Consider the following 24,216-nt stretch of genomic DNA (forward strand, 5'->3'; position numbering starts at 1 on the left):
GGGGTTTTCTTCTCATGTGCCCACATTATATATATGGTGTGATAGCATAATCTGATTTGCTGTGATTCTGTAAACACCTTGAAGGGCTGAAGTTTAGAAGTTATTAGATGCATGTTATGCTTTCGAAAGACTAAGTAGTTTGCTGAGCTGACAGTACAGTTCTTTGGGAGCTGTTATTATCTTTAACAAAAAAACTCATTTTCTTTTAGAAAATGCTGCATGCTTCTGGCTTTTGTCTTCCTCCTCTTCATCATGCTTTCTGAGCTCAGATAAATGTGATGAGGTATTAGGCACACCTGTGTGCTTTTACTTGTCTGTCCAGAGAGAGAAGTGAACCACAGAGATGATGCTGGCCTAGCCTCTTTGTACAAACCCAAAGAAATGTGCAGGAGACCTCGGAGTATTGCAGGATAAAAATGTAGCAATAGCTCCTCAGCACTAGATAAACTCCAAAGTGTAAACCCATATAAAGAGAGCTGCCTGATTGATGTCTATGGGGTTTTCTTTTTCCGCATCTTCTCTTGGGCCATTGAAAGTCAGCTTTGTTACATATCATACCATGAATGTTGATGGATGCGAGCAGATGAAAGAGGTATATTTTTACTGTAATATTAATCCAGTATTTTTCACCTGTTTCAAGCATATCTGTATCTCTCAGAATACAGGCAGTATCTTACATTCTGTTCCTGGCTGCAGGTAGCAGTTCTGAACTTTTCCTCAGTGCCGCGTTCTCCGTTTGAGGACACAATTATTGGTGGAAATATATTTTATTACTCCATTTCCCTGGCTGTGTGTAATATATCACACAAACACTTCATAGAATGGCTCACCATTTTTCATGACTAAGGAGATGGTGTTTGTGGTTAGGAAACTGTAGGAGTGGAGATTAGTTAATTATTTTAGGTAATTCCAAGTGACAGTGTGCACTAAAGGAATTGTCAGTGTCTTGATAGACTTCTTTAAGCCAGAAGCTATTCTACCACTTGTTCTGGGAGTTTCATATAAATTATTTAATTATTTTGTTTCTTCCTTTTTCCTTTTTTTTAATTTTTTTTCTTTTTAGCACATGTTCTCATTTAAAAATAAAATTGCTGATTACTGTTTTGTGGCTTTTGTAAGGAACTCTGAGGCAAATAATTCACTTTTTTATGCTATTATCAATGCTGCCTGCCACTTTTTTCTCAGATCCTTTGTAGTCAGGCTGCCTCCCTGCCAACGGGTTTGCTACTTCTTAAGGAACTTCTGCTTTTCTTATGTTTTATTTGATTTATTTTTGGACTACTTGTTGATTTTCTTCTCTATCTTCAGCCCTCTGTAAACTATTGTTTCATAATCATGATTACATCTACTTGGTCTGCACTTCTGGGCTACGCATCATGTGGGTCTTCATCTTGCATTTTAATCTGTTTACCCACCATCTAACTCAAGTGTTTTTAAACTATGATGGTGTACTCTTTCTTTTCTTCCATAACTAAAGTAGTGATTTATCTTTGACATTGTAAACCTAATGAAAATAGCTCTTTCTTATTTCATATTTCAGTTGTTCATTTTATCTATTAATATAATATTCCTTACTAGAACTATATGTTCATTGTGAACAGATAGGAAAATACATGGCATTTATAAGTAGCCATGAACATTGTGCATTTCTTCAAGGAGAATTTAGTGCTAGTCCTGTGATAGAAGCTCTGTGCAGCATAACCCCACGTTTGTTTTGCTCCCATATTTGTGCATATCTTACGAGGCTGAAATCCTTGTGAGTATCAGCGTAATTGGTAGAAATGAGAAAGTGATTTGATGAATTGCACTGCAGTCCAAAGTGGGCAGAAATGATAATTTCAGTCTAAACTAAAGGAACATAAAATTTTATCCACAATGAAATTCCATTCAGTCTGATTTTACTATTGGTTGCCTATAATGCTTCTTGGGAGACAAACAAGTATAACCTACTGGCATGAAAACAGCCTGTAAAATTTAATAAAAATACAAAACTAACAAAACAATAAAAAGAGGTTGGTAAATTATTTATTTTATTTCAATTTTAGTTTAGAAAGGGAATATCAACCTTGCTGCTTCTTCCCACACAATCTGGATTCTTTTGAAAACCCAGCCTTCCTTTTCTACTAAGTATTTCTCATGCTCTTTATTTATGAAGAGTTGAGAGTAGAAAAAATACACATGAATTTTATTCCTTTCCCCTGGTGCTGTTGAATTAGGTATTTTAGTCTTCTGATATGGCATCGTACCTGAATTACATGATGCAAATAATTTTAATGTATTGTTTTGGTGCAGTAATCATAACATTATCATTAACATTAACATAATTGGGAAAATAAAGCATTATTTGCACTGAAATAAATACAGAAAAATCTATGTAAATACCATTACTTTGCAACATTGTATAACACTTGCCTACTCTTATTTTTATATAGGTTCCAATATCTTCTCAAATGTTTTACACATTATCATACTTGTGATTAAAAGCTATTAAATTGTTCCCCATTGCCTTTCTTTCATTGGGGAATTTGAGTACTCTGAGCCAAAATTAGTGTTCAGGTCATTACAATGACACTGCTGATATTGTATTTCATACTTAATGAATCTTTATTGGCATATGAGTCTAACCTTGACTCTGCTTACTGAATCATAACTTGGCAGTCTCTGAGTAGGTGCTCCATTGTCCTATCAAATTCCAGCATTAATAGATTTCCCCAGGTATTGGCAATTTCATAATAAAATGCAGTTTTGTGATACTTAAAAAAGGAATAAAACCAAAAATATCTGTGCTCCAATAGGACCTCATACCACAGGCGGTTGAGCAATGTTTATGGTGTTGAAGAAAAGCTCTATAAATTTCAAATAAAAGCTACATCAGATTTAAACTGTAAACTTAATTCCATTCTTAACTTTCAGTATCTTAATGCACAGCTGGAGAGATCCCCATCCCTTCTATGGGGCCTGGATGGGAAGCCCTTTCAGTGTTTCAGTTGTCTTCAGTATTCTCCCCCATGCCTCTTCTCCTCCTTGCCCACAAATGCTAAATGGCAGTCTCAGTATTTCTCTTGTAATTTATTTTAATGTCAAAATAAGTAGCACAGAAAACAACTACTTCATTTAAAAATGGTGGGATTCTGAGATCTTAGGTAATAGATAACTAGAGATGTCATTAAAACAGAAAAAAACCCAGGAAAAATCCTGCTTTCAAAGAACTCACTTTGCCTTAGTGATGGTCAGACTGACATTTATCAGGGGGATTAAAATAAAGAAAATAGTTTGTATGCCAACTTCAGTTTATAAATTTCATAAGTAGAAACTCAGGGATGACATTTGAAATTCTTGAACACTATTTAACAAAAAATATATATGTTTCTAGTAGGTGAGTGCTTGTGGTATTGTGATGGAGTGACCAGAATCATGATGCAAGAATGATGTAGCAGAAAAGATCATAAGATTTCACTTAGTGGTGACCAAGGACTTGGTGGTCATAGCAGAAGTTGTAGTATGGGCAGTCCAGTTTTGTTTTGTCAGTCTAATATGATCATGTTTCAGACCTCAAAACCTCACTTGCAATTTGGTAGTGCTGTTCTGGTCTATGCTGAGGCTTTTCACCTTGTGCTTTCAGCTGCGTTGAAGGCCACTGTGAACTCCCCAATTCCCGTGTAAACTGTACCACAATTCACAATGCGGCTGCACCTTCAGCAGTGTGGGATTTGGGTCATTTGGCCTTAGAAAGACAATAATGAACTTAAAGTTTAGAGGAGGGAAGCAAAGATAATCATAGGTTTGAATTACTTTATTGCAAATGGATTGAATACGTGTGGATTCCTCACTCTGGAAAAAAAGAGTACTGAGGGATGTGATATATAAAAGCAATTAGTAACATTAAATAATAGGGAGAACTGGAAAGCAGGCAGCTGCTCTTTTCCTGAGCAGTTCCTAAGGGGTTTGCTCCATTCTCATGATGTCCTTCAGGCTGGAAGCCTGGCAGGTATTCTGGAACATTATCATATGTAGTTGCATTGTTATTTTCTGCTTCCTTGGATTTCTTCTTTTGGCCACTTCAGGGGCTGAATGCTGGTCTAGATGGGCTCCAGGATCTGAGTGCACACAGCTGCTCTCACGTATAGGAGGGGAATTATAGAATCTAGTTGTTCTTTTTAAGTTCTTTTTAAACCTGAGGACTATTTTCTTTTCTTTAGGTTTGATGTATATTCAGCTTGTGTACTGATAGTTTCAAGGTTCATAAAGGACCTTTGGCAAGAGATACTGTTGCAGAATGGTCCCCGAGCAGTGTTTTGGATCTCTTTCTTGTTTTAGCAATTAATCTGACTTTTGCCATAGGGCATAGCTAGCATTTCTGCTCTGTGGATGTTCCTTACAATTCAGAATGTGTCATGATAGGTACCATGTCATATAGGAGGAAAACGTTGACAGCACGGATTTTGTGGGACTTAGGTGAAATGTGGAATACTGCAATCAAGAGAATATTTAAACGTCTCACTTAAACTGTCAGGCAAAGTAGATATGCAGTGATGCATATGTTCTGAGAATATCAAATCTGCTGCATGTACTACCTTCAAAGAGGTACTTTGAAATAGGAATTGTAGCTGAAATTAATTCTCTATAGCACTTTCCTCATCTTCTGGAATTGGCATCCAATTTGCCTCAGAACAAGACAAAAACTAGGCAGAAATACAGAGAGCTTCTGGAAATGGCAAAATTCTCACTGGAATTGCAGAATAGCAAAACTAGTAATAAGATTTGGTGTGTCCTTTAATTTTAATACTGCTGTCTACTCTATCTGGAAATCACTTAATTAAAAAAGAAAGGAATACCATCAAGGCATTTATTAATTTTGGGGTAAGCTGTGTGAAATCTGTCAGTCTTAGATCACAGTATCTGTGAGCTTCATTTTCTTTGGATTTGAAAAGAAACCTTAAACCTCAAGGATGAAATGCCACCCTGGCTCATTTCATTACTTCAGATAATAAACCAGCCCAGATTTAGCATCCCCCCCCCCCCCCCCCCCCCAGCTGTGCTGCTTCCCTTAGGCAGCTTCCTTCTGTGAAGAGAGGCTTGTGAGCAGTGTTCTGTTCCATCTCTGCAGCTCTCCTCTGACCGATACTGGCTCTCTTATCCAGGAAAGATCTACAGATCCTTGCATGGAATGCAACTATGGAACATGTGCTTGGAATAGTCCTACATGTTAATGAGCAAGGTATACTATTGTTAAGCCTTTCCCCTCCATAGCTCACCTTGCTACCTGAATGAACAGCTTGTTTGATTTGGTTTTCCTCTGTCAGTGGTCAGGCTGCAGACACAGGAAGCTTTGACTTTTCTCTCTGGCTAAAGGACAGAATTAATTGTGTTTGAAATTCCTTAACCTATATTTCTGAATAAGGAATTTACAATGCCTGTGGAAGGGAGCCTTCATTTGAAGGCAAATGGCTCTGAAACCAAAGCAGTGTTGGCTGGGTCACAGACATCTGCTCTGAAGTCCTCTGTTAGCACTTGAGGTGAAATTGAAATGCCTGTGAACTGGCTCATCTCAGTGCTGTTGAAGCATCTCTGCAAACAATTGTTTCATCCTGGTAGCTCATAGGAAATACTCTGAAATCTTCATGTGTTTAGTTTTCTTGAATGTACTTTTAATGCATAGGCAATGTGAATGATGGGAAGGAGTAAATTCTGGGAACTTGACTGAAACAGAGTGAATTTTCAGACAGGGAAATCCATTTTCTTGAACCCAGAGCTAGTGGGGTTCTTAGTGGTGTTCTGTCTGGTGTTCCCAAACTTCGAAATCCTGATCTGGATAAAGGACGGATTCAAAATGATTGAATAAATGTATATTGTAGCTGATACTGATAGCTTACTACTTGCCTTCTAAACTCCTGCAATGGAGAAATCCGGGTTCTGCCAGATACCATTCCAGAGATCCCAGAGTAAATTCCACACTGGGGGACCCCTGGAAAAGTAGCTTTCAAATTGCCAATGGATGTGGATGACTGTGCAATTCCAGTGTGAAAAGAAGCAGTAATGGCTTAATTTCTGTGGTGTTGGAACTTTCCACAATAAAAGCCTGTGGGAAGTAGGTTTACTTTTCACATGATACAATGAACTCTAACAGGAATGGGTGGCAAATAGCCTCAATTTTTTTGTCCACTCCTAATGCAAAGCACATTCCTTTGTCCTTGCTCTTTCCATTGTATGCAATGTTAATGTATAGTTTAAGAAAAACATATGAATGACTGAAAAGTAACAGCTAAAAATCAACAGTAACTCAAGTAACATTATTAAAGCAAAAAAGAAACTGTTGTATATATATATCATCTTTTGGGAACAGGAAAAGGACATGTTTGTGATAAGTGGGGAGCTCGTGTACTGCTGGAATTTAACGTGCCGACACTGCTGTGTGGTGTTGGAGGTAGTATAATATCCTGCTTCAGGTATGAAATGTGTAATTTGAGCCTATTAATATTTGAAATCAAGCTATTCTGTACATATTAACATCTCTTAAAAACCCACAAATTGGTCAGTATATATAAGCTTCTGTTGTTAAAAAATCTGTGCTGCAATCATATTAATATATGATTTGAAAGCACAAAGCTCCTCTGCATTTGAGTTTTTAGAGGAAAGCTTATTAAAGCATTTGCCTACAGTAATGTGCAAAGACAAAATCCACTGAATATAGTGTATGCTTTCTGGTTGTAGAATGTGATGTGAAGACAGTGTAGTGTTTCCTGTTATAAGGTAAAAGTGATAGTTGTTTTGCAGGTTGGTTAGGAATGGTTCTAATATTTGTTCCTCTATAGTGTGAAATAATTCCACAATTTGCTGTGTTTCGGGCAACATTAATTGAGGTGGAAGAAATGTGTAAAATCTGTTAAATGAGCTGAGAAGTGAATGACTCCAAGCTACTCTGGGAATGTAAATAGTTAGACATCTCACATAGGAAACCACATAATTTTTCAAGATTTGATCTTTATTTGAATATAATTGCCATGCAAACTTCAGGAATTAAATACTGCAGTTCGAGATGGCTGAACAGATATTTTTGGGCAGCTTTACCAGTATACTTGTAGAAAACAACTGCTGTTTTAGAGTGTTTAGGTATCTTTTAAATCCTTTTAACAGTTGAACCTGAAACACAATACTGCCATTTTGAAGTAGTGATACTTCCAAATAAGTTTTTACTCAGATGTTTTAAAACCAAAACAGAAAAAAACCCAGCAACAAAACCCAGGATTTATTCCTTAATTTCTGAGGCTGAGTAATGTAGTACAAAAAGAGTGGCTTTGCACTGTGCTGCGGGGAAGGTGATTATGCCACCAAGGTTATTAGAGAATTATGCGTTTCACCTTTGAAGTGTTACCTGTCATTGGCAGTATGGTTTATCATTAGCATATCCTTTGATACTTCCATGGCATCAGAAAAAAAGCAAACATAAAGCAAAATAGAGATGGGAATAATAAACAGAACAATATTGCCACTATGTTGGCTCACTTAGTGCGGTAATTCTTTTTTCTTTAGGTTTTCTGCAGTGTTGTAAAATAGAGATAAAATTATTTTAAAACCAGTACAAAGTTGTACCACAGTGTAAATGATCTGGGAAACTAGCCCAAACCAGTATAGTCTGCATAAATTGAAGTATTATCTATGAAACTGCTTATAAGGATGGGACTGAAAATGTTCAGAATTACCATATTAGTACTTTCTACTAGGTTCTAACTTAGCTACCTTCCTCAAAACCAGTCTTTTAAGATGACTTGGTTGCATTGATTCACTTTATCAGAACAAGAAAGTAGATTTAAAGACAAAGTACCTGCCTAGTGAAATACTATGGGGCGATAACTTTATTACTTTGGAGGGTATCAAGTAGATCTCTGTATAATGCCTGCATAAATGGGTTAGGGTTGGAGCTGCAATTTCCCATGACTGTTTTTTTGCAGATAAACCACATATTTATAGAGTATAATTAAGACATTATGCTATTTTTCCATGTACCTTATCAGGTAGCTAAGCATGATGGTGGTCAGCGCAACTTTTGCATCACAGTGTGTCTGAACGTATCAATACTCATGTTTACACAAGGGATTGTTTACTTGACAATGTGTACTGGTACTACACTATTATGCTACTGTATTAAGGGCTTATCCATTCTCATTTTGGTATTTGACTCTGTCAATAAGCAGTTGAAACATTTACCTGAATATAATAGTGAAGATCTCCAGGTTTTGGTGTCTTTATTTGGAAATCCCTACTGACTGCCTGTAGAGGAAAACAATATCACAACTTCCAAAGATTGACGAATTACCGTTTACATGGTCTGTTAACAGGTTTGTATAATAAAATTGATCTTTGAAGTTTTATTGGTTTTATTTATTAGACTTGGCTGTTACCTGTACAACTTTAACATTCATGGGAAACATCTTACATACATATTTTACTTTTTAATATCATTTTCCAAACAGTCCAAACACACACTGGGAAAAAACAGGGATTAAATAACTCATGAGAATTGACAAAGCATCATGTGCAAAAAAACCCAACCCCCAAAAATAACAACAAAACCCAACCAATGAAAAATCCCAAACCGAAAAAACCCCCATACCTCCTCACCCAACTTTCCCCCCATAAAAATACCCCAAACAAACAAACAAAAGCAAAGCTAACCCAAACCACCCCCAAAATTCAACACCAAAAGAAATTAGTGTTGAGGCTGCCAAGGTAATAATACTGTTCTGTACCCCTAAGCCTCTAGCCTATGTATCTAAGAGCCCTAAATAATGTTTTTCTTTACTTCCTCAGTCAGATGAAAACTATCAAGGGAAGGATATTAAAGACATTAAGCCTGGCCACCAGGACATGATTTTGAATAGACTGTAAATGGCGCATTCTTCAACAAGTGGTGTAATACATGCATTGGGAACATGGCAGTCCCCATATGGAAGTCCTGCTACAGTAGCAAAGTACTTTTTAAGCATAAGTACTCTCATACTGCTCCAAAGAGCTGTGAATTGTGTGGTGTGGAAGCCTGTACCATATCCCTCTTCCATCTGTGCAGGATTGTTATGGTGCCAGACAGGTAGTAGGTTCTGCTGTGCTCTGCTACCCTTCATCTGCTTTCATAACTCCCACTAGTAAAAGCAGAATTATACTGCTGAAATTCAGTTAAATCAATGAAATTCCATATGGCATGAGATTAGTCACTTGTTTTCAATACAGTTAGTCTTTAAAGGAAGTGAGCTTTTAATTGTGAATATAGTTAGGCTCTTAAAATCAAAAGAGCTTTGTTTAAGTTCATGGTTTTAATAGATTGTGTGGTTAATGCAATTAAAACCAAGAGTGATAACACCAAAACCAATCAAACAAAAAAACCCAAACACCTCTCCAAAATTTATAGTATTTATGTACATATTTAACATGCCTGTGTTAATGTAACTGGTTTTCAAAATAGCATTTTAAGCTGAAGCTTCTAGATTCAATTTTCCACTATTAGATTAATTTTCTATAAAATTAGTAGATGAATTTACTATTGTTTTAAGTTTTAAAAGTGGAATACAGCATTTTATTTAATTCTTTTTAATGCTTGAAAATTTTCCCCAAACTCAAACCAAATAGTCCCATGGAGTGCTTGACTTCCTTTCCCCCTCTTGTGCTTGATAATTCAGTGGCAAGATTACTCACACCTGGTGCTTTTGTTACTCCTCTGTTTTCTGATTGCCTCTTGAAGCTCTTCACAATTTCATTCTTCTCCAAATGGCTCAGCTGTCTGGAAAAAGGAGGATTGTTGTTTGCTTTTGTGTTGAGAAGCTCAGTAAGAGACTCTTTTGATCCTTCTATAATTGCATTTGTTTTAACAATAACACTTCTGCATTTCTGTGCTCATCCTTTAACTTATGTGATTTCTTCTCATACTTGTATCATTACAAATTAGTCTTGCTTTATTGATGCTATCTTAGTTCATTTCTTCTGCCGTTCTGTGCAAGTTCTGTCTTGTGACAATAAAACCAATAATAACATGTTGGTTTGGGTTTTTATATTTTTCCATGTTGCTGACTTATAAATGCTTAGAAGTTTCCTGAGATCCTCCCTTGTTCCGCTCTGGCCCTTCCTTTATCCTCTATTATTTGCCTCTTTCGGATGTCTGAGCATATTTTATGCACATAGGATTGTTGGTTCATTTGGTATGAGCGTTTTCTGGGACTTCTGTGTAGTCTTCTAAAGCCTCAAACCATTTCCTAATTATACCCTAAGAATTTCTGTGCATGTTTTAGGTTGCCTGTAAAGAATTCTACCTGTATTTTATTTTCTTAGGTCTCAGAAGGAATCCAAAGGCTCATCCATTCTATTCTGTTAATTTCTTTATTATACTACATCTTTTGCCTTGCCCTATCAAGATGATAGTTGTAAGTTAGGCTGGTTACCTGTATCTGATTTGATCCCAGATCACTTTTGGTGATTTCCTTTGACACTAAGAATATGCTTAGCTGTGGTGCTAATGTCATTTTAGGGTACATCTGTACATTCATGTGCATATCTAAATATTATGAACCAATTCTAGTGAGAATGCAGTGTAACTTCTGATTGTTCCCCTGCTGTTAGCAAGACTAGGAAATCCAGAAACAAGGAATTCCATTTTGTCATTTTCTAATGCTGGCCCAACCTTTTGCTGTTACAGTTACTTTCCTCTAACAGCAAAATACCAATTTAGAATCATAGCATCACACAATCATTTAGGTTGGAAAAGACCCTTTAGGTGCAGCTGTTAGCCCAGATGTAAAGGTCTTTCTGTTAAAACCATGCCAGTGTGACACTCATGCTGTATGGTGAATTTTTTTTACACCTTTTTATTTTGACTATTTAGAAGAAACCAAAACCAGCAAAACACCAAAACTCAAAAACCTAAATGCAAAGCATTGTTCCCAAACTCAAACGCTGACAATGTAGGAAATAATAGAGTTAGGAGTGGTAATATATTATTGTATTATCATATTATTATTAGTTTTTTATTTTGTTTTTAATTTTGGGGTTTTTTCTTAGGTTTTCTGACCTAAGCATGCAACAGATCTACTCAAAGCTTAAATCAGTGCTGCATGGAAAGGAAAATCATGCCTAAAAGCATTTGTATGTGCCTTGCTTCATTTTTTTACCTTTAAACAAATGAGTTTTCCTGTGTAATGTTTAATATTGTGTGCCAGGGCTATCAGCTCACAGTGTTCTCCAGAGCCAGCCCCCTCCACTGCCAGCTCTGTTCTTCTGATTTCTGCTCAGAAACCTTGCATATAGCAATCCTAAAGGTGCAGGGGTTTTTTCTTCAGGTTGGCTTCACTTGATCCCTATGTTTTGTTCTTCATTTTGTTTGCTGGATGTAAGTTGCAAAATATAATCCAATTAAATGTTCACCAGAACAATATTAATTTGCTTGAGAAAATAGGTACAGTTACAGACTGTTGCCAAAAGGTGGCAGTCTTCGCCCCCCAAATTCTGTGCTGCCTAGGAAAGGTATGTAGGGCAACCATAAGTTATTGATGGTTCCTCTAGATTGTAAATATTACTTGTTAAGTAGACATAGAGGGGGAAAAAAATCTTATATTTGAAAGTTTAAGGGCGACAAATCTATAGTTATATTTTATTTTGACAGTGGAATGTTAAAAACCAAGACTTGGAAGGCAACAGTGATGGGGAGAGAGCACTTCACAAGTAGACTGCTAATGAGCAACCACTACTTCCCTTTCAGATTCGGTTGGTGCTTTCAGTATTGGAGATGTTATTAGGATTAGCCATATTAGATCACTAGGTTGCTGTGCTCATCAGTCAACATGATGAAATGCATAGAAATAACCCACTCAGACAAAAATTCATGGTGCAGTACTTGATTTTCAGGTAGATCCCAGCAAAGCACAGCTCACTTCCTTACAAACTAGTGTTGCAAAAAAGTGTATCTGATGATAAATTATAGCCTTTGCTAAAGACATGCAAAAAATTGGCTAGGTATTTTGTATTTAAAATAGTGGTTATTTTGGTTTTTATTTTATGATTGGATAGGGTATCAAAAATAGATTTTATTCATTTTAGAAAGACTCCAACCTTGCAGTTGTATTTAGCAACCTTTATTCATATCTATACAGGCACTTCAAAAGCTCTGATACTGTATTAAACCATTGACTAGAAAATAACCAATTACAGGTAAAACTTGTTGCATGATTTGGGGGAAAGTTCTTAATAGTAATGTGCTATGTACACTTGTATACACCACGTTTGTGTAGTGGTCACAGCAGAGGGCATGCACTTATATAACTTAATGCCTCATCAAGTTCTTATTTCATCTCCTCTTACCAGTAGTTACAGACCACTGAGAAATTTCCTGATGCAAGAAGTCATCGGTCTGTCTTTTATAATTTTTATTGCTATTTATTGACACTTACATAATTGAGGCCTTATATTGTCTGTATGGTTTGTGTTATGTATCAGAAATAGAAAAGATCCAGTTGGTGTGAACTGATTCTGCATCACTTCAATGTTGCACAAAGAGTTGTTCGTTCTAATTTGGTGTTTGTTTTTTCAAGGATCTATGATGAAAGCCTAATTACTGAGCATGTTTGACTCATCTTTGTATCCTAGTGTAGTAAAAACAATAATTATAATGTTTTCATTGTAAAAATATACTTAAATTAATCTTCATTTCAGTTGAATTATAGAATGGTTTATGTTGGAAAAGACCTTAAAACTCATCTAGTTCCAAACCCCTGTCACAGATAGGGACACCTTCCACTAGAACAGGCTGTCAAAGCCCTGTCCAACCTGGCCTTGAACACTTCCAGGGATGGGGCAGCCACAGCTTCTCTGGGCACCCTGTCCCAGTGCCTCATCTTCACAGGGAAGATCTTAATATCTAATGTAAATCTAGCGTCTTTCAGCTTAAAGCCATTCTCCCTTGTCCTACCCCTACATGCATTTGTAAGAAGTCCCTCTCCAGATTTCTTGATAGTTCCTTTAGGTACTTTAATATTACATACTTTTCATGACAGGTACTGCAAATCACTTCATTCAGTTCATTAGTCTGGAATGGGTTGTAACTTCTAGAAGGACATGAAAAGCACAATTTAAAAGCCAAGTCTAATACATAAGTCTTTACAAAAGGTTGCACAACAGAGTTTATAAGCAAAGGATGAGAAATTTTACAGTCTAGCATTACACAAATATCATCAGTTTATTACACCCCTTTCACTGGTGTCAGTGGGGTTCCACAAAGGTAATGTCTAAAGATAGCCCTAGTTGTCTGCTTAAGGCAGTCTCCTGCTATCACCCCACAGACCCTTGAGCTGGAGGAATTGTCACCAATTCTTACACCTGGCTTTGGCCCTGCTGTTGCCAGTATCAGGTATAGATTTATTGTAGTATACAAAGTCAAGGTGTCCCCAGAGGCTGCAGTCTGCAAAAAGCATAGGCTGCTTCACAGAATAAAGATTTATTAAAAGGTGGAAATCTACCTCAACGTGGAACCACAAAGCTACCTTAGGTCTTTCCTATCTCCTTTGCAGGTCTCATTTTTGTGATTCTCCTACGTTAATGTGTGTGCTTTAGACTGGAAAACCAGAGAATGTAAAGAGCATTCACAGTTACAGGTGTTTAGGGCTTCATGGTTTGTTAGGACAGAAGCAGTTTCTCAGAGTCGACTGAGAGTTAAAACTGCTTGTAGCAGCATTAGTGACCGTGGTGGTTTTGTCCTTGTTAGGACATTGAAGGTTGAACTACACTTGCTCCTTGTACACGGAGCTGAAGAGCCTGTGATGGTGGGCAAGGGAGTCATTCAGCACAGAGAGGAAGCCCTGCCAGCAGCATGGGGTGGTTCACTACTCTCCCATAATAAAAAATAAGTGGAAAGCTATTGCTGTAATTTCCTCACTGTCTCTGCAAACTTAAAGTGTCGGTTTTTGTTGGCTTGGTTGCATGCAGTCTTTGGTTGTCACTTTTTGAACCTGCAGGTGTTGGTTTGCTATGTAAAGCCTGATATTGCTCCCCAGGTGCATTTTATAAGTACTTTGATAGTCAAGAGGAAAATTTAGTAAGAAAATGGGAGTATTCTGTGGAATGAGTTCCCTAGGTCATAGCAAAATCTAGAGGTGTGCAGACTTCATGGAAATGAGGTACTGTGTTGCGTATGTTACTTCATTTTCCAAAGAAACCTATATGATCATTAAATGCTGAATATTTCAGTTGAGAAAACGTAATTAAGATGTGGAAGTATCTCCATCTTTTAGTCATTAGAACAATACAAGTTACAAGACATTTCCTGATAAAGCCCAAAAGACCCACTGGGTTTGAACTCATTACCTTTACAAAGAAAAGCAGATAAGGTTTTGACGATGCAATGTAGCCTTTCCTTTGAATGTGGGAATTTGCACATGTTCTTTTAATTACAAAGACAATTTAATATTGGTCTTGAGATAGTGAAAAAAATACTGTTATTACAAAAAGATTTATTTTAAATAATAGTGAATAGATGGGTTGGAGTCTCAACCTATACACAGGCTTATAAGTCTGTATATAAGCATGACTTTAAAATGTTATGCCCCTATATTATTCTGTGAGTTCAGCATTAATTCATAGTGTAGAAGAAAATCTTTCTAGGTACATGGAACCAATGTCTGGTTATTAAGTGCAGACATAAAATCCCAGGGTTAATCAACTAGATAAACGTGTAACTAACAAGTTTGAATGTAGCCTTTTTTTTCTTACAATACCTGCTAGAATATAGAAAATTATGAAAAGAGTAAATTATCACTTAGTCTGAAAGTTGCTTTTGTAATTAATTCCAGCATCTTCAGCAGCAGTTAAGTCTTCAGAATGATAAAGTATGGTCCAGGAGACCAAAAAAGGTTTGAATTTTATCTTTGAATGTCAGTTCTTCAAAGAAAGAAGCTAGGGGAAAATGCATTAATTTACTCTCTTAAAAATAATACTGATGTTCTTTTCATGAAGACTTTCTAGCACTTCAGTGCTTGGGAACCAGCTCTTGAAATTGGCAGGGATGTGGTCTCGACACAAGGTTTTCTTTGAAAACCTGTTCCAGCTGGATCAAGTTGTTTTGTCATTTGGAAACTGCACATAGAGGCATATGGCCATTAGAAACATATAAGAGCAAAACTGTCTGTAAGTGACATCTTTGCAAATTCTTTGCACTGTGAATATTCAGCACATGGCTGATCAAGACTTTCCTGCAGTTACTCTGTTAGTTTCTTACAGCCTGAGCCAGCAACAGGCAGGGCAAGAGAAGTTTTTCCCTCCTGAGGTAGTGTCAGTGTATCCATGTGCCTTCTAGGAAAGAAATAAGAGAGACTTAGAGATTTCTTGTCTCATCTTCCCCTGTGCTGATGTAAAGGCACTGGAAAGTGGAAGGGTCAGCATTTAAGGGAGTTTGTTGATAGGCTTAACAGAAACTGAGGAAGGTACTGACACAAGGAGAATGGAAAATGAGATGGTTTAAGGAGACAAGGGGAACAGGATTGGATGGTACTTGGATTTAGAAATCTAAGTGGTACAAGATGTTCTAGGTAGGTTCAAGGAGATTGTACAGGAGATAGAAAAAAAATGGAAATACAGCTTGGAGAAATAAGGAGGTATTGGTAGGGACCTGGAAAAGACCAGTCATGAACATACTTGGCAATGTAGATGTCAAGGCTAACATGAAGAAGGAAGAATAATTGGTAGGTGCTAGAGAAGAGGTAGAGAGTAGTATGAAAGACCTCAGCAATGGAGTTCAAGACACTCAATATGAACTTAATGAGCTCAAGATGTGGGGAGAGAGCGAGGAAAGTAGGTCTAGGGCAATGGTCAGGTAGGAAAGGAGCAGGAGTAAGCTGATATCATGTTTGAAGCAGACTTGTGTACACTGTGGCATTGAAGTGGGCCTAAAAATCTGTACCTGTATAACCTGAGATGTAACACTGGTATTTTTTAAGTCTTGGGTCAGTGCTTGCAAAATCCGTCGCTTATACGTATATAAACAGGTAACCAACTGCCATCACTCTGTTAGTGAGGACTACAAAGGCCTTAGACTGTATTTGTCAGTTTTCTAACCAGCAAAATTGTATAGAAAAACCAATGTCATAATACTGGGGATTAAAGTTATAGGCATTTCCTACCTTAGTTTGGCTTTGTACTCATAATAGTGCTTGAACTTTTTAGCATGATATTTTTGTTATAAAATTATAGAAATACAACAACACTAATACTGATTTGTTTAAATTCTCAGGGCAGTTACTGTCGCAGATGGAATATTTGGTACAGTATGTTCACTGTATCACCATTTCAAACTGACTCCATGTGTTGAAGAGACAACCCCTTTACTTCATGAAGTATTTATTTCTTCACATCTTTGCAATAATACTCTACTTGCCTCCATATCTAGCTTAGAGAATTCTACTTGCAGTAGGACATTGGGAAGGTTTTAGTAGAAAAGTCTGAATTTGATCCTCTCCTCCCGTTTTTTTGTTTTAAAGTTTCTCTTTAATTTAGTATATTGGCAACTGAAATCCTGACCTGGAGAAGTAAAGAATAGTGGTACAATTGACTTCACTTTAGAGAGAGTAATACCTACTGTTTTCCTGGCTTGGTTTGAAAGCAGAGACAAGACTCAGTCTTGTGATTGAGTACTAGGCTAGGCAATGGAAATAAGTCCCTGCAAACTCTGGATCTGACCTTTGTTTTGAGTAATAAATCTTGAGAGTTTCTTGCTGTTGTTGTGCGATAGCAGTCTGCTTGGAAACTAAAGGAGGACAATATATCATAGCTGATTTTGTTGAACTAGACCACAAATTGCAAGCTGAATTTGAATTAACTTGAGGGATTGAGACTTAGTGCAGAGGTGAGGAAAAAGCTGAGGGAGCAAAGACAACTGTTTTCACTTGGTGCTTCTAAATGTGAACAGAACAGAAACACCTCAACTAGTCTGAGAGCTGCTGTCAGGACAAAGTGTTTCCTCAAGACTCCTTTCCCCTATTGAGTGAGTATAGGAATAGTTCCATTTTTCTTCAGCTCATTTACGTTTGCACGTATGGTGTGGGATTCATTTTCCTTAACTTCATTCATATAAACATCTAAAGAAGAAAACAGTGAAGGAAAGGCTTCAGAGTTCTTCCTTTGTCTTATGAGTGATTTTAAAATGGGACAAGCAATACCTTCAGGGTTTTCTGTCTGTACATATGAAGGATGTTTAGTTAACTTGTGTGGAGAGATGATTAACTTTGAAATAGCTGGGGTTAGGTGAGATACATCCTATGGAGTTCTGGCAATGGAGGATTTTACATTAAATGAACTTGCATAAAAGTAGTTATCCCAAATCTCTCTTCAGTAATGGTGTTGAGAGCTGTCAGAGATTGAGGTAATTTTTGTTCAGATATTACGTCCTCACTGTACTCAAATGCAGACAGAGTCTGTCATCCAAACAGGGTAGATAGGTAAAGAGTGTGACCTGTGGTAACTTAAAGGAGTGAAAAAGTTTAATAAATCAAATGGTTTTTGGTTTTTTTTTGTAGTGATTTCAATACAGGGGACATCATTAGGGATCATAAGGATACTTACAGGCTAGTACTGAATAATTACAAATAAACTATTTGTATGTGTACACAGGTGGATAGTCGGGCACATACACGAGCCAGGTTACTTCATTTTGGACAGTTTTCTAAACTAACATTGTAAACAGGTTTTTAATTTTAAGTGGAAAAAAGCGAAATACCAGTTGTGAGTTGTTCATTGAAAGCAAAACTGTACAAATTGTGTTGCCATTTTGCAAGTGGAATTAAAAAGATACATAAAGGTATTTCCAGAGAATTACCAAACCTTTGCTGAATACAGAATTGATGTGAAATGCTGGTGACCCTTCGCTTCAACCCTGGGGTAGAATGGGTGGCTGAAGCAGCTGCTTGCTTCTGTACCCAGGCAGGCAAATAAGATTTTAAATAGCCCTGAAACAGCTTTAAGTTGTGTCTGCAGTTGAACTGATTTCTTGATGGCTGGGACATATGGAATTGAAGGTATGGAATAAAACCTTAGTACATCATTCCTTCCTGCTCGGTGGTAGACATAATAACATGGCAGGAGCAGATTTGATAATCTGCATATTTTGTATCTTATATATTGGCTTTGTGAAGCCTTTTGAGCACAGCAGAACTCAGTATAAGACAAATGTGTTACCTTCTTCATCTGCAGTGTTCCTTCCATGCAATGGCAGTCTCCAGATGCCATAACTAAATATAGCATTGACCTAGTTAAGTTAGAAATGCATCTAATTACTCCAGGATTGGCTTAGCCACTGTCATGCAATGTGCAAGTTTCATGTACTTAAATCCATTTACAGTTTCATTTCTGTCTGTCCAGCTCTTTGCCAAGCTGAATTCTTTATGTTGCTTCAAAAAACCAACTAGCACTCTAACAACAATCGACCTGAAAATCTGCCAGCCTTGAATGAATATAAGTGGATAATTGAAGTTATTTACAATAATTGCATATGCTAAGCATTTAATTTATTTTTATCTTGTATTTATAATTTCTGCTTTGATTGTGCTTTGATGCAGCACTTACTGTGACTGAGAATTGTCTAGTTGAGCTGTAATGGAACTTGATAGTAGACACAGAACAGTAATTTTTTTGTATGGCATTAATTGCAAGATTGATATCTGTCTTAAGCTACAAGCACTAAGAACTCTAATATCAAGATAACAGGAGATAAATCATTTTCAGTATGTCCTAGCCAAAGCAAGAGCAATTTTAGTGATAGAATTTCCTAGAAAATACCTCATAGCTGAGGGATAACAGTGTGGGAAATAAAATATGCTGCTGGGCTTTCTGAAAAGATATTACTGTTTCCCCCTTCACCTTCTCACCCCATCCTCAAGGATTAAAAGCTGAACTGCTAGTCTTGTCATTGGCCTGTCTAAAAATGCATGTGTTTCTGATGGTAGCAAATATGCCTCCAAGGTCAACATCAGTCTCTAATATCTACAATGTTTCTCCATTGGTTATGGCAAACATGCAAAGCTATTAGCAATAAAATAGAGAGATCGAGAGGCCTGTTTGCACATGGGTGCATTCATTGCCATGTTATATGATACTGTTTTTGAGCATAGGAAATAATAGCAAAACTGATGAACAACATCAAATATTCTCTACTGGCTTCTTTACCTTCTCCACTAAATGAACTGTGAAAGAAGCAAACCCCAGAACTCTGATGGAAGTAAGGAGGGCTTGTGGCAGAATTCCCACCCATGCCAGAATATTACCTAAGCAACTTAATGCTAATAAATCATGTTGTTTCCCAAACAACCCAAGCTTTTCAGAAGCTTTCAAAGCACCTGCAGCTTTACAGGTTTCCTGGAAAGGAAATCCCATTTTCACTTCTGAAATGAACCCCAAAATGGGGAAGGAACCTGAAATTTGTAAATTTCAGTACTCTATTACTGAGTGCTCCCACATGCACTGCATAGGCTTCTCGCAATGAATCCAGTGAAGAAAATTGCTATGATGATTGAAACACAGATTCTGGTTTCTCTCCCAGGAATATACTCAACTGCTGAACTATGTTTTAAATAATTATCTGGCTTCATTTTAGGAAGTATTTTTGGCATGTTCACAGCTCAATTATTATAAATTATAGTTGGAAAATAGATGTTCAAATCAATAGTAAGGTTTTTAAAGTTGCGCTGAGTATTTCATGTGAAGAAGGGTAACTGTTGGTAGTTGTAAGTACTTGTCTGTTCTACAGGATACTGCTGGGTTTTGCTTGGTAAAGTATGTATTTTGTTCATATGTGGTTTTGTTTGTTTGGTTGGTTTTGTTTTGCTTCGCGAGACAAGTTTCAGTACAGTTTATTCACAGGTTTTTCTTGAGTTTAGACTTTCCACTGTTTTTTAGGATGACTTTTCAGTATTTTTCTACTTCCAAAACACATCTCAAATCAACCTTGAAGTTACAGATGAGATTTGCATAGGAGGTGAATGTCAAACAGATCTGATGCCTGAGGAAAAAGATGAGAAAGAGTGTCAGGGTTTAGAGGTATTTGTTGCTTTTAGTTGAATGCATTCAGATGCTGGGATATAAGAGCCTCCTACAGGTTTATCTACGCTTATTTTTTGATGGTTATGATATCTTACTGCTCTAGAGCAGGATCAGAATTTGTGGCCCTTGTCAGGTGTACTCTAGATGAAATTCTCATAGACCTTAAATGGTAATACTACATTGTGCTGGGCAATACAGAGGTAACAGGTCAAACTATCATGATTCACATAATAATTTCCTGAAAGAACTGTTAAAGCGTAGTCTAGTGAGTTTGGAAGAGTACATTAGTAGAAGGGCTGCTGATGAGCTCATATCTTTTAACCAACAGAACTGAAGCCATGCTTCTTGGTTCTTTGTAGCAGTGAGGCATTGTGATTTGGTGACTGTTTTTGGCTGGTTTTTTTTAGGTGTTGTATTTGTTCCATCTCCAGCTTCATGCCCTGTTTTTATCCATGCTGCATAAATCAGTTAATCGTTCTCATATTGACATATATTGCAAAAGTTATGATTAATTCTTCAACCAGGGGAACCTGAGTTGAACTGTGAATGTGAAAATTGTTAAAGTTTAAATGCTGCCCTTGACTTGTCTGTGCATGTGCATGCAAACACCTTTTCACATGTAAAGCTAAATACTCCTAAATACAGAAGCTTAAATGATGTAGCTCTGCTCATTCAGTGTTCATAACTCGTTCAGTGTAAATGTATATAGATAACTCAAATTCCCTTCAGGATAACCACAGCTTGGTAAGCATTTCCTTGCTACAGCAATGATTTTAGAGCACGTTTATTCAAATGAAAATAGATTGGCATTTTTATTAAGAGTGTCATTATAAACTATTAAGTTAAAGTCTCTAATCATGCTAATATTCAGAATCATTGCTAGGTAACTGTTCAGTCATTAAAATATTTTAAAAGGCATTTTTTGTCCTCTATGTAAAAACATGGCAGTAAAAACATGGCAGTAAAAACATGTGGTTTTTATATTTTTGCCTCTAGAGTGTTAAGGAATTTTTTTCCATTGTGCTTCATCCCTTTGGGGACTTCTTTAAAAGAAGAAATAACAAACAAAAAAACCCAAAACAAAACAAAAATCAAACCAAGAAAAAAACAAAAGCCCAACCACAAAGCCCCCAAATATTTGTATATGATGTCTTCATTCCAATGTCATCTGTGTACATCCACTAATGTTATTTCTATGGGTTTAGGCTTATTACCAGCTTACCTTTTTTGTAGCTCTCCCAGATTTCTCAGTTTCTTCATAATGGTGTTGAGATATTCGAAGGAAACTGTGGTTAAGAACCATGACATAGAAAATGCAGCATTTGCTTGTGTTGCCTACATTTAGTGTACCAAAATTCTACTTGTATAGATTTGTGAGGGTGAAGCACGTAAAGTACATGTGTGTTTGTGTCCACGTTGTCAAGGAAAAATGTGTGAATACATCATTCACTTTGTTCTGTTTCCTGTAGAGAATGTTGCTAAAATGTAATTAGTTCTTATTTTTGAAAGAGCAGACATAACAACTGAAATCTTAATAAATCAGTCAATAAAGCACTAATCAGTACATTTCATTTCTGAGCTACCCTCCATACCAGATGTTCCTAATATTACGTATCTGATGCTTCTCTAGTTATTTCTTATGGGGGGAGGTGGGGATGGGGGCAGAGGGAGGGGGTAATGGAAATAAATCTTAGTTTAAGTTTACTTAGCTGAGGCAAAATTGTAATTGAAACATATTAGGATCAATACAAACTAGGTAAGAAGCCATGAATTGTTTTTCTAGCCTGCCAGGTCCTAATATCTAGGCACTGATATCTCATGAAATACTATATTTTTTCTTCTGGTGAGTGAGTAAATATTTCAGCACAGAAAAGAAAAAAAACCCAAAAGCCACACCTGAAAAAACAATCAAGAAAGAAAGAAACAAACAAAAAAGAAGGAAAACCCCCAAAAAACAAACCACCAAATCACGTTTCTGCTTTTTCTATATTTCTATATGAAGAATTTTTTTTGACCCTGCTTTCACTTTTTTTCTCTCAAACTCATCAGAGTCATGATCTTCTCTATTAGGTGTGTACAGACTGGTAATGCAACTGTGGTTTTAATATGAAGGAATACACACCTGAAGAAATGCAGATTTCCTCTCCTGCAGGATGCTGTGATGCATCATTAGCTGTTGGGTTCTCTCACCTGTGTATGTGGGAAGGTGAACTGTTACATTCCCCAGTTCAGTTCTGATTTGCCCAGTATTGGAACCATTTCTGTTCAGGTCCAGTTTAGGTCAAACATGTTTGCTCTAACCAGCTGGGTTTACATTGGACAAAACTTTTAGAGGTGGACATAGTCAACTGGCAGGGATGTGCACACAGCATGGGGCTCTAGGAAGGTGGGCTTCATCTGCACTTTCTTGCTCTTCTCTATCAACCTTGGCATCAGTAGTGTTTCCAGGTTTTAATCAAATCTTTGGGGTCTGTAACTCTGCACTAATGAAAAAGGCAGGAAAAAGCTTCCCACCTGGGTCTGCAGGGAAGGTGCAGAAGCCTGAGGGTTTTATTGAGGCTTGTGCTCACCTCTGCAAAGAGACAGGGTTGTGGAAGGGAAGGCTCTCACATGCTGCTGCTTTGCAGACCTTGGTGGACACAAATCCTCCTTGTAACCAGCAAGGCTCTATGTTAAACTGGCAGGTTTTTGTCGAACCATTTATTCTAAATTGACAACCAGAAATATTTGTCTTGGTTCAGTTTCCATTATAGTTCAAACTGTAGAGCAATCAATATGAATTCTGATTCCATTTTGGTTTATATCCAACGACTTGATGAAAGCTCATACATTTCTGAAAAGGGAAGCAAATGTGTGCATGCTTCCCACTCCTTGTATCATTAATGGGAGCCTGTAGCTCACTTGCTTCACAGCACAAAATAGTTGAAAATATACCAGTGTCTTGTAGATCAAAGACAATAAAAATAATACATTGAGTATTCTGTGACAGGTTATTATTAGGTTAATTTGGGGTTGTATGAGTATGTATATTCAGGTAGATCAATAAAAACTAGAAAGCTAGAAATATTATGCACTGTATGAAGTTAGTATGTGCAACACTTCAAATCTGCTGTATAAACCTCGTCTCTATTTTTCTGATCTTTTCTATTTGATGTGTTATTTAGAAATATCTCTTAATTTCAGTGGCTTGCAATGAAGGGCTTATAAAGAAAAATGTCGTATTTTAATTTTAAGAAAGAGTTGAAAAGAGCTTCCAGGCACGAAGTAAGGTCCAATGTGAAAGCAACTTCGTGTTCTTTAATAAATCAATATCAGAATAAGAACTTCAGGGTGCTGAGCACTAGTAGGGGAAAAACAATAATTACTCTTTATTTTCTCTTTTTTAGTAGATGAGCTGGTTTGGGAGTTTTGTACCAGCAATCCTGGATGCTGAGGGTTTAAAAAACTTTGTGGTTGGTTGGTTTTGTTGTTTTGGTGGTTTTGTGTGTGTGTGGTTTTTGTTTTGGTCTGGTTTACCTAGATCCTTTATTTCTGTTCTATGAACTATCATAGCAGATATCAGGTGGTGACAGTGAATTACACTATTCCAAGGCAATCTGGTTTTGTGCTGGATAGAACACTCGAATTTAAGTTTGTTATCCATTATTTCAAAAATACACTTTTTTTTTCTCTTTGTTTTTCAGCGTCTTGTTGAAGCTGCAGAAGATGCTTACCTGAAACATGAGTTTGATGCTGACTTACAGGTAATTAATAGTTCCTCAAATACTTATCATCAGGGTATACGATAGATTTCTTGAAGTACTGCTGTAGAAAGCCAAGCATTTGAGTACTAGAAGGATGCTGATTACAGAAAATGGAATTATTGAAGCCTGGCTCAGTATTTTTACAGGTTATGTATTTAGTGTTTGTATGCTGGGAGACCAAGTGGTGGCTTTTTAGAGATTTCATTTAAATTCCCTGCATGTGTGCTTAGGTCAAGATTTTTAAACACAGTAATTAGCAGCATGTTTCACCATTGCAGTGTTCTATAGAGAGTTGAATTTGTAGATGAGGTGGAACCCACAGGGATGGGATTAGCATGACCTTGATTCGTGCAAATGGTATGTATTTGTATCCACGTTTAGAGCAGACACCAGTTTTTCCTCTTACCTAGAAACC

The 24,216-nt window shown here is 36.9% G+C and overlaps 1 protein-coding gene across 1 annotated transcript in view; it reads left to right on the plus strand.

Moving 5' to 3' along the window:
* The window catches only part of CACNA2D3 (calcium voltage-gated channel auxiliary subunit alpha2delta 3), a 425,935-nt gene that overhangs the window by 106,184 nt on the left and 295,535 nt on the right, over nt 1-24,216 (plus strand). Inside the window, exon 4 of the mRNA XM_031046070.2 lies at nt 23,742-23,801. Within this exon, the coding sequence (XP_030901930.2) occupies nt 23,742-23,801 (60 nt within the window). The remainder of the gene's footprint in view (nt 1-23,741; nt 23,802-24,216) is intronic.

This window comes from Melopsittacus undulatus, chromosome 9 (assembly GCF_012275295.1).
Source record: "Melopsittacus undulatus isolate bMelUnd1 chromosome 9, bMelUnd1.mat.Z, whole genome shotgun sequence".
Classification (NCBI taxonomy): domain Eukaryota; kingdom Metazoa; phylum Chordata; class Aves; order Psittaciformes; family Psittaculidae; genus Melopsittacus; species Melopsittacus undulatus.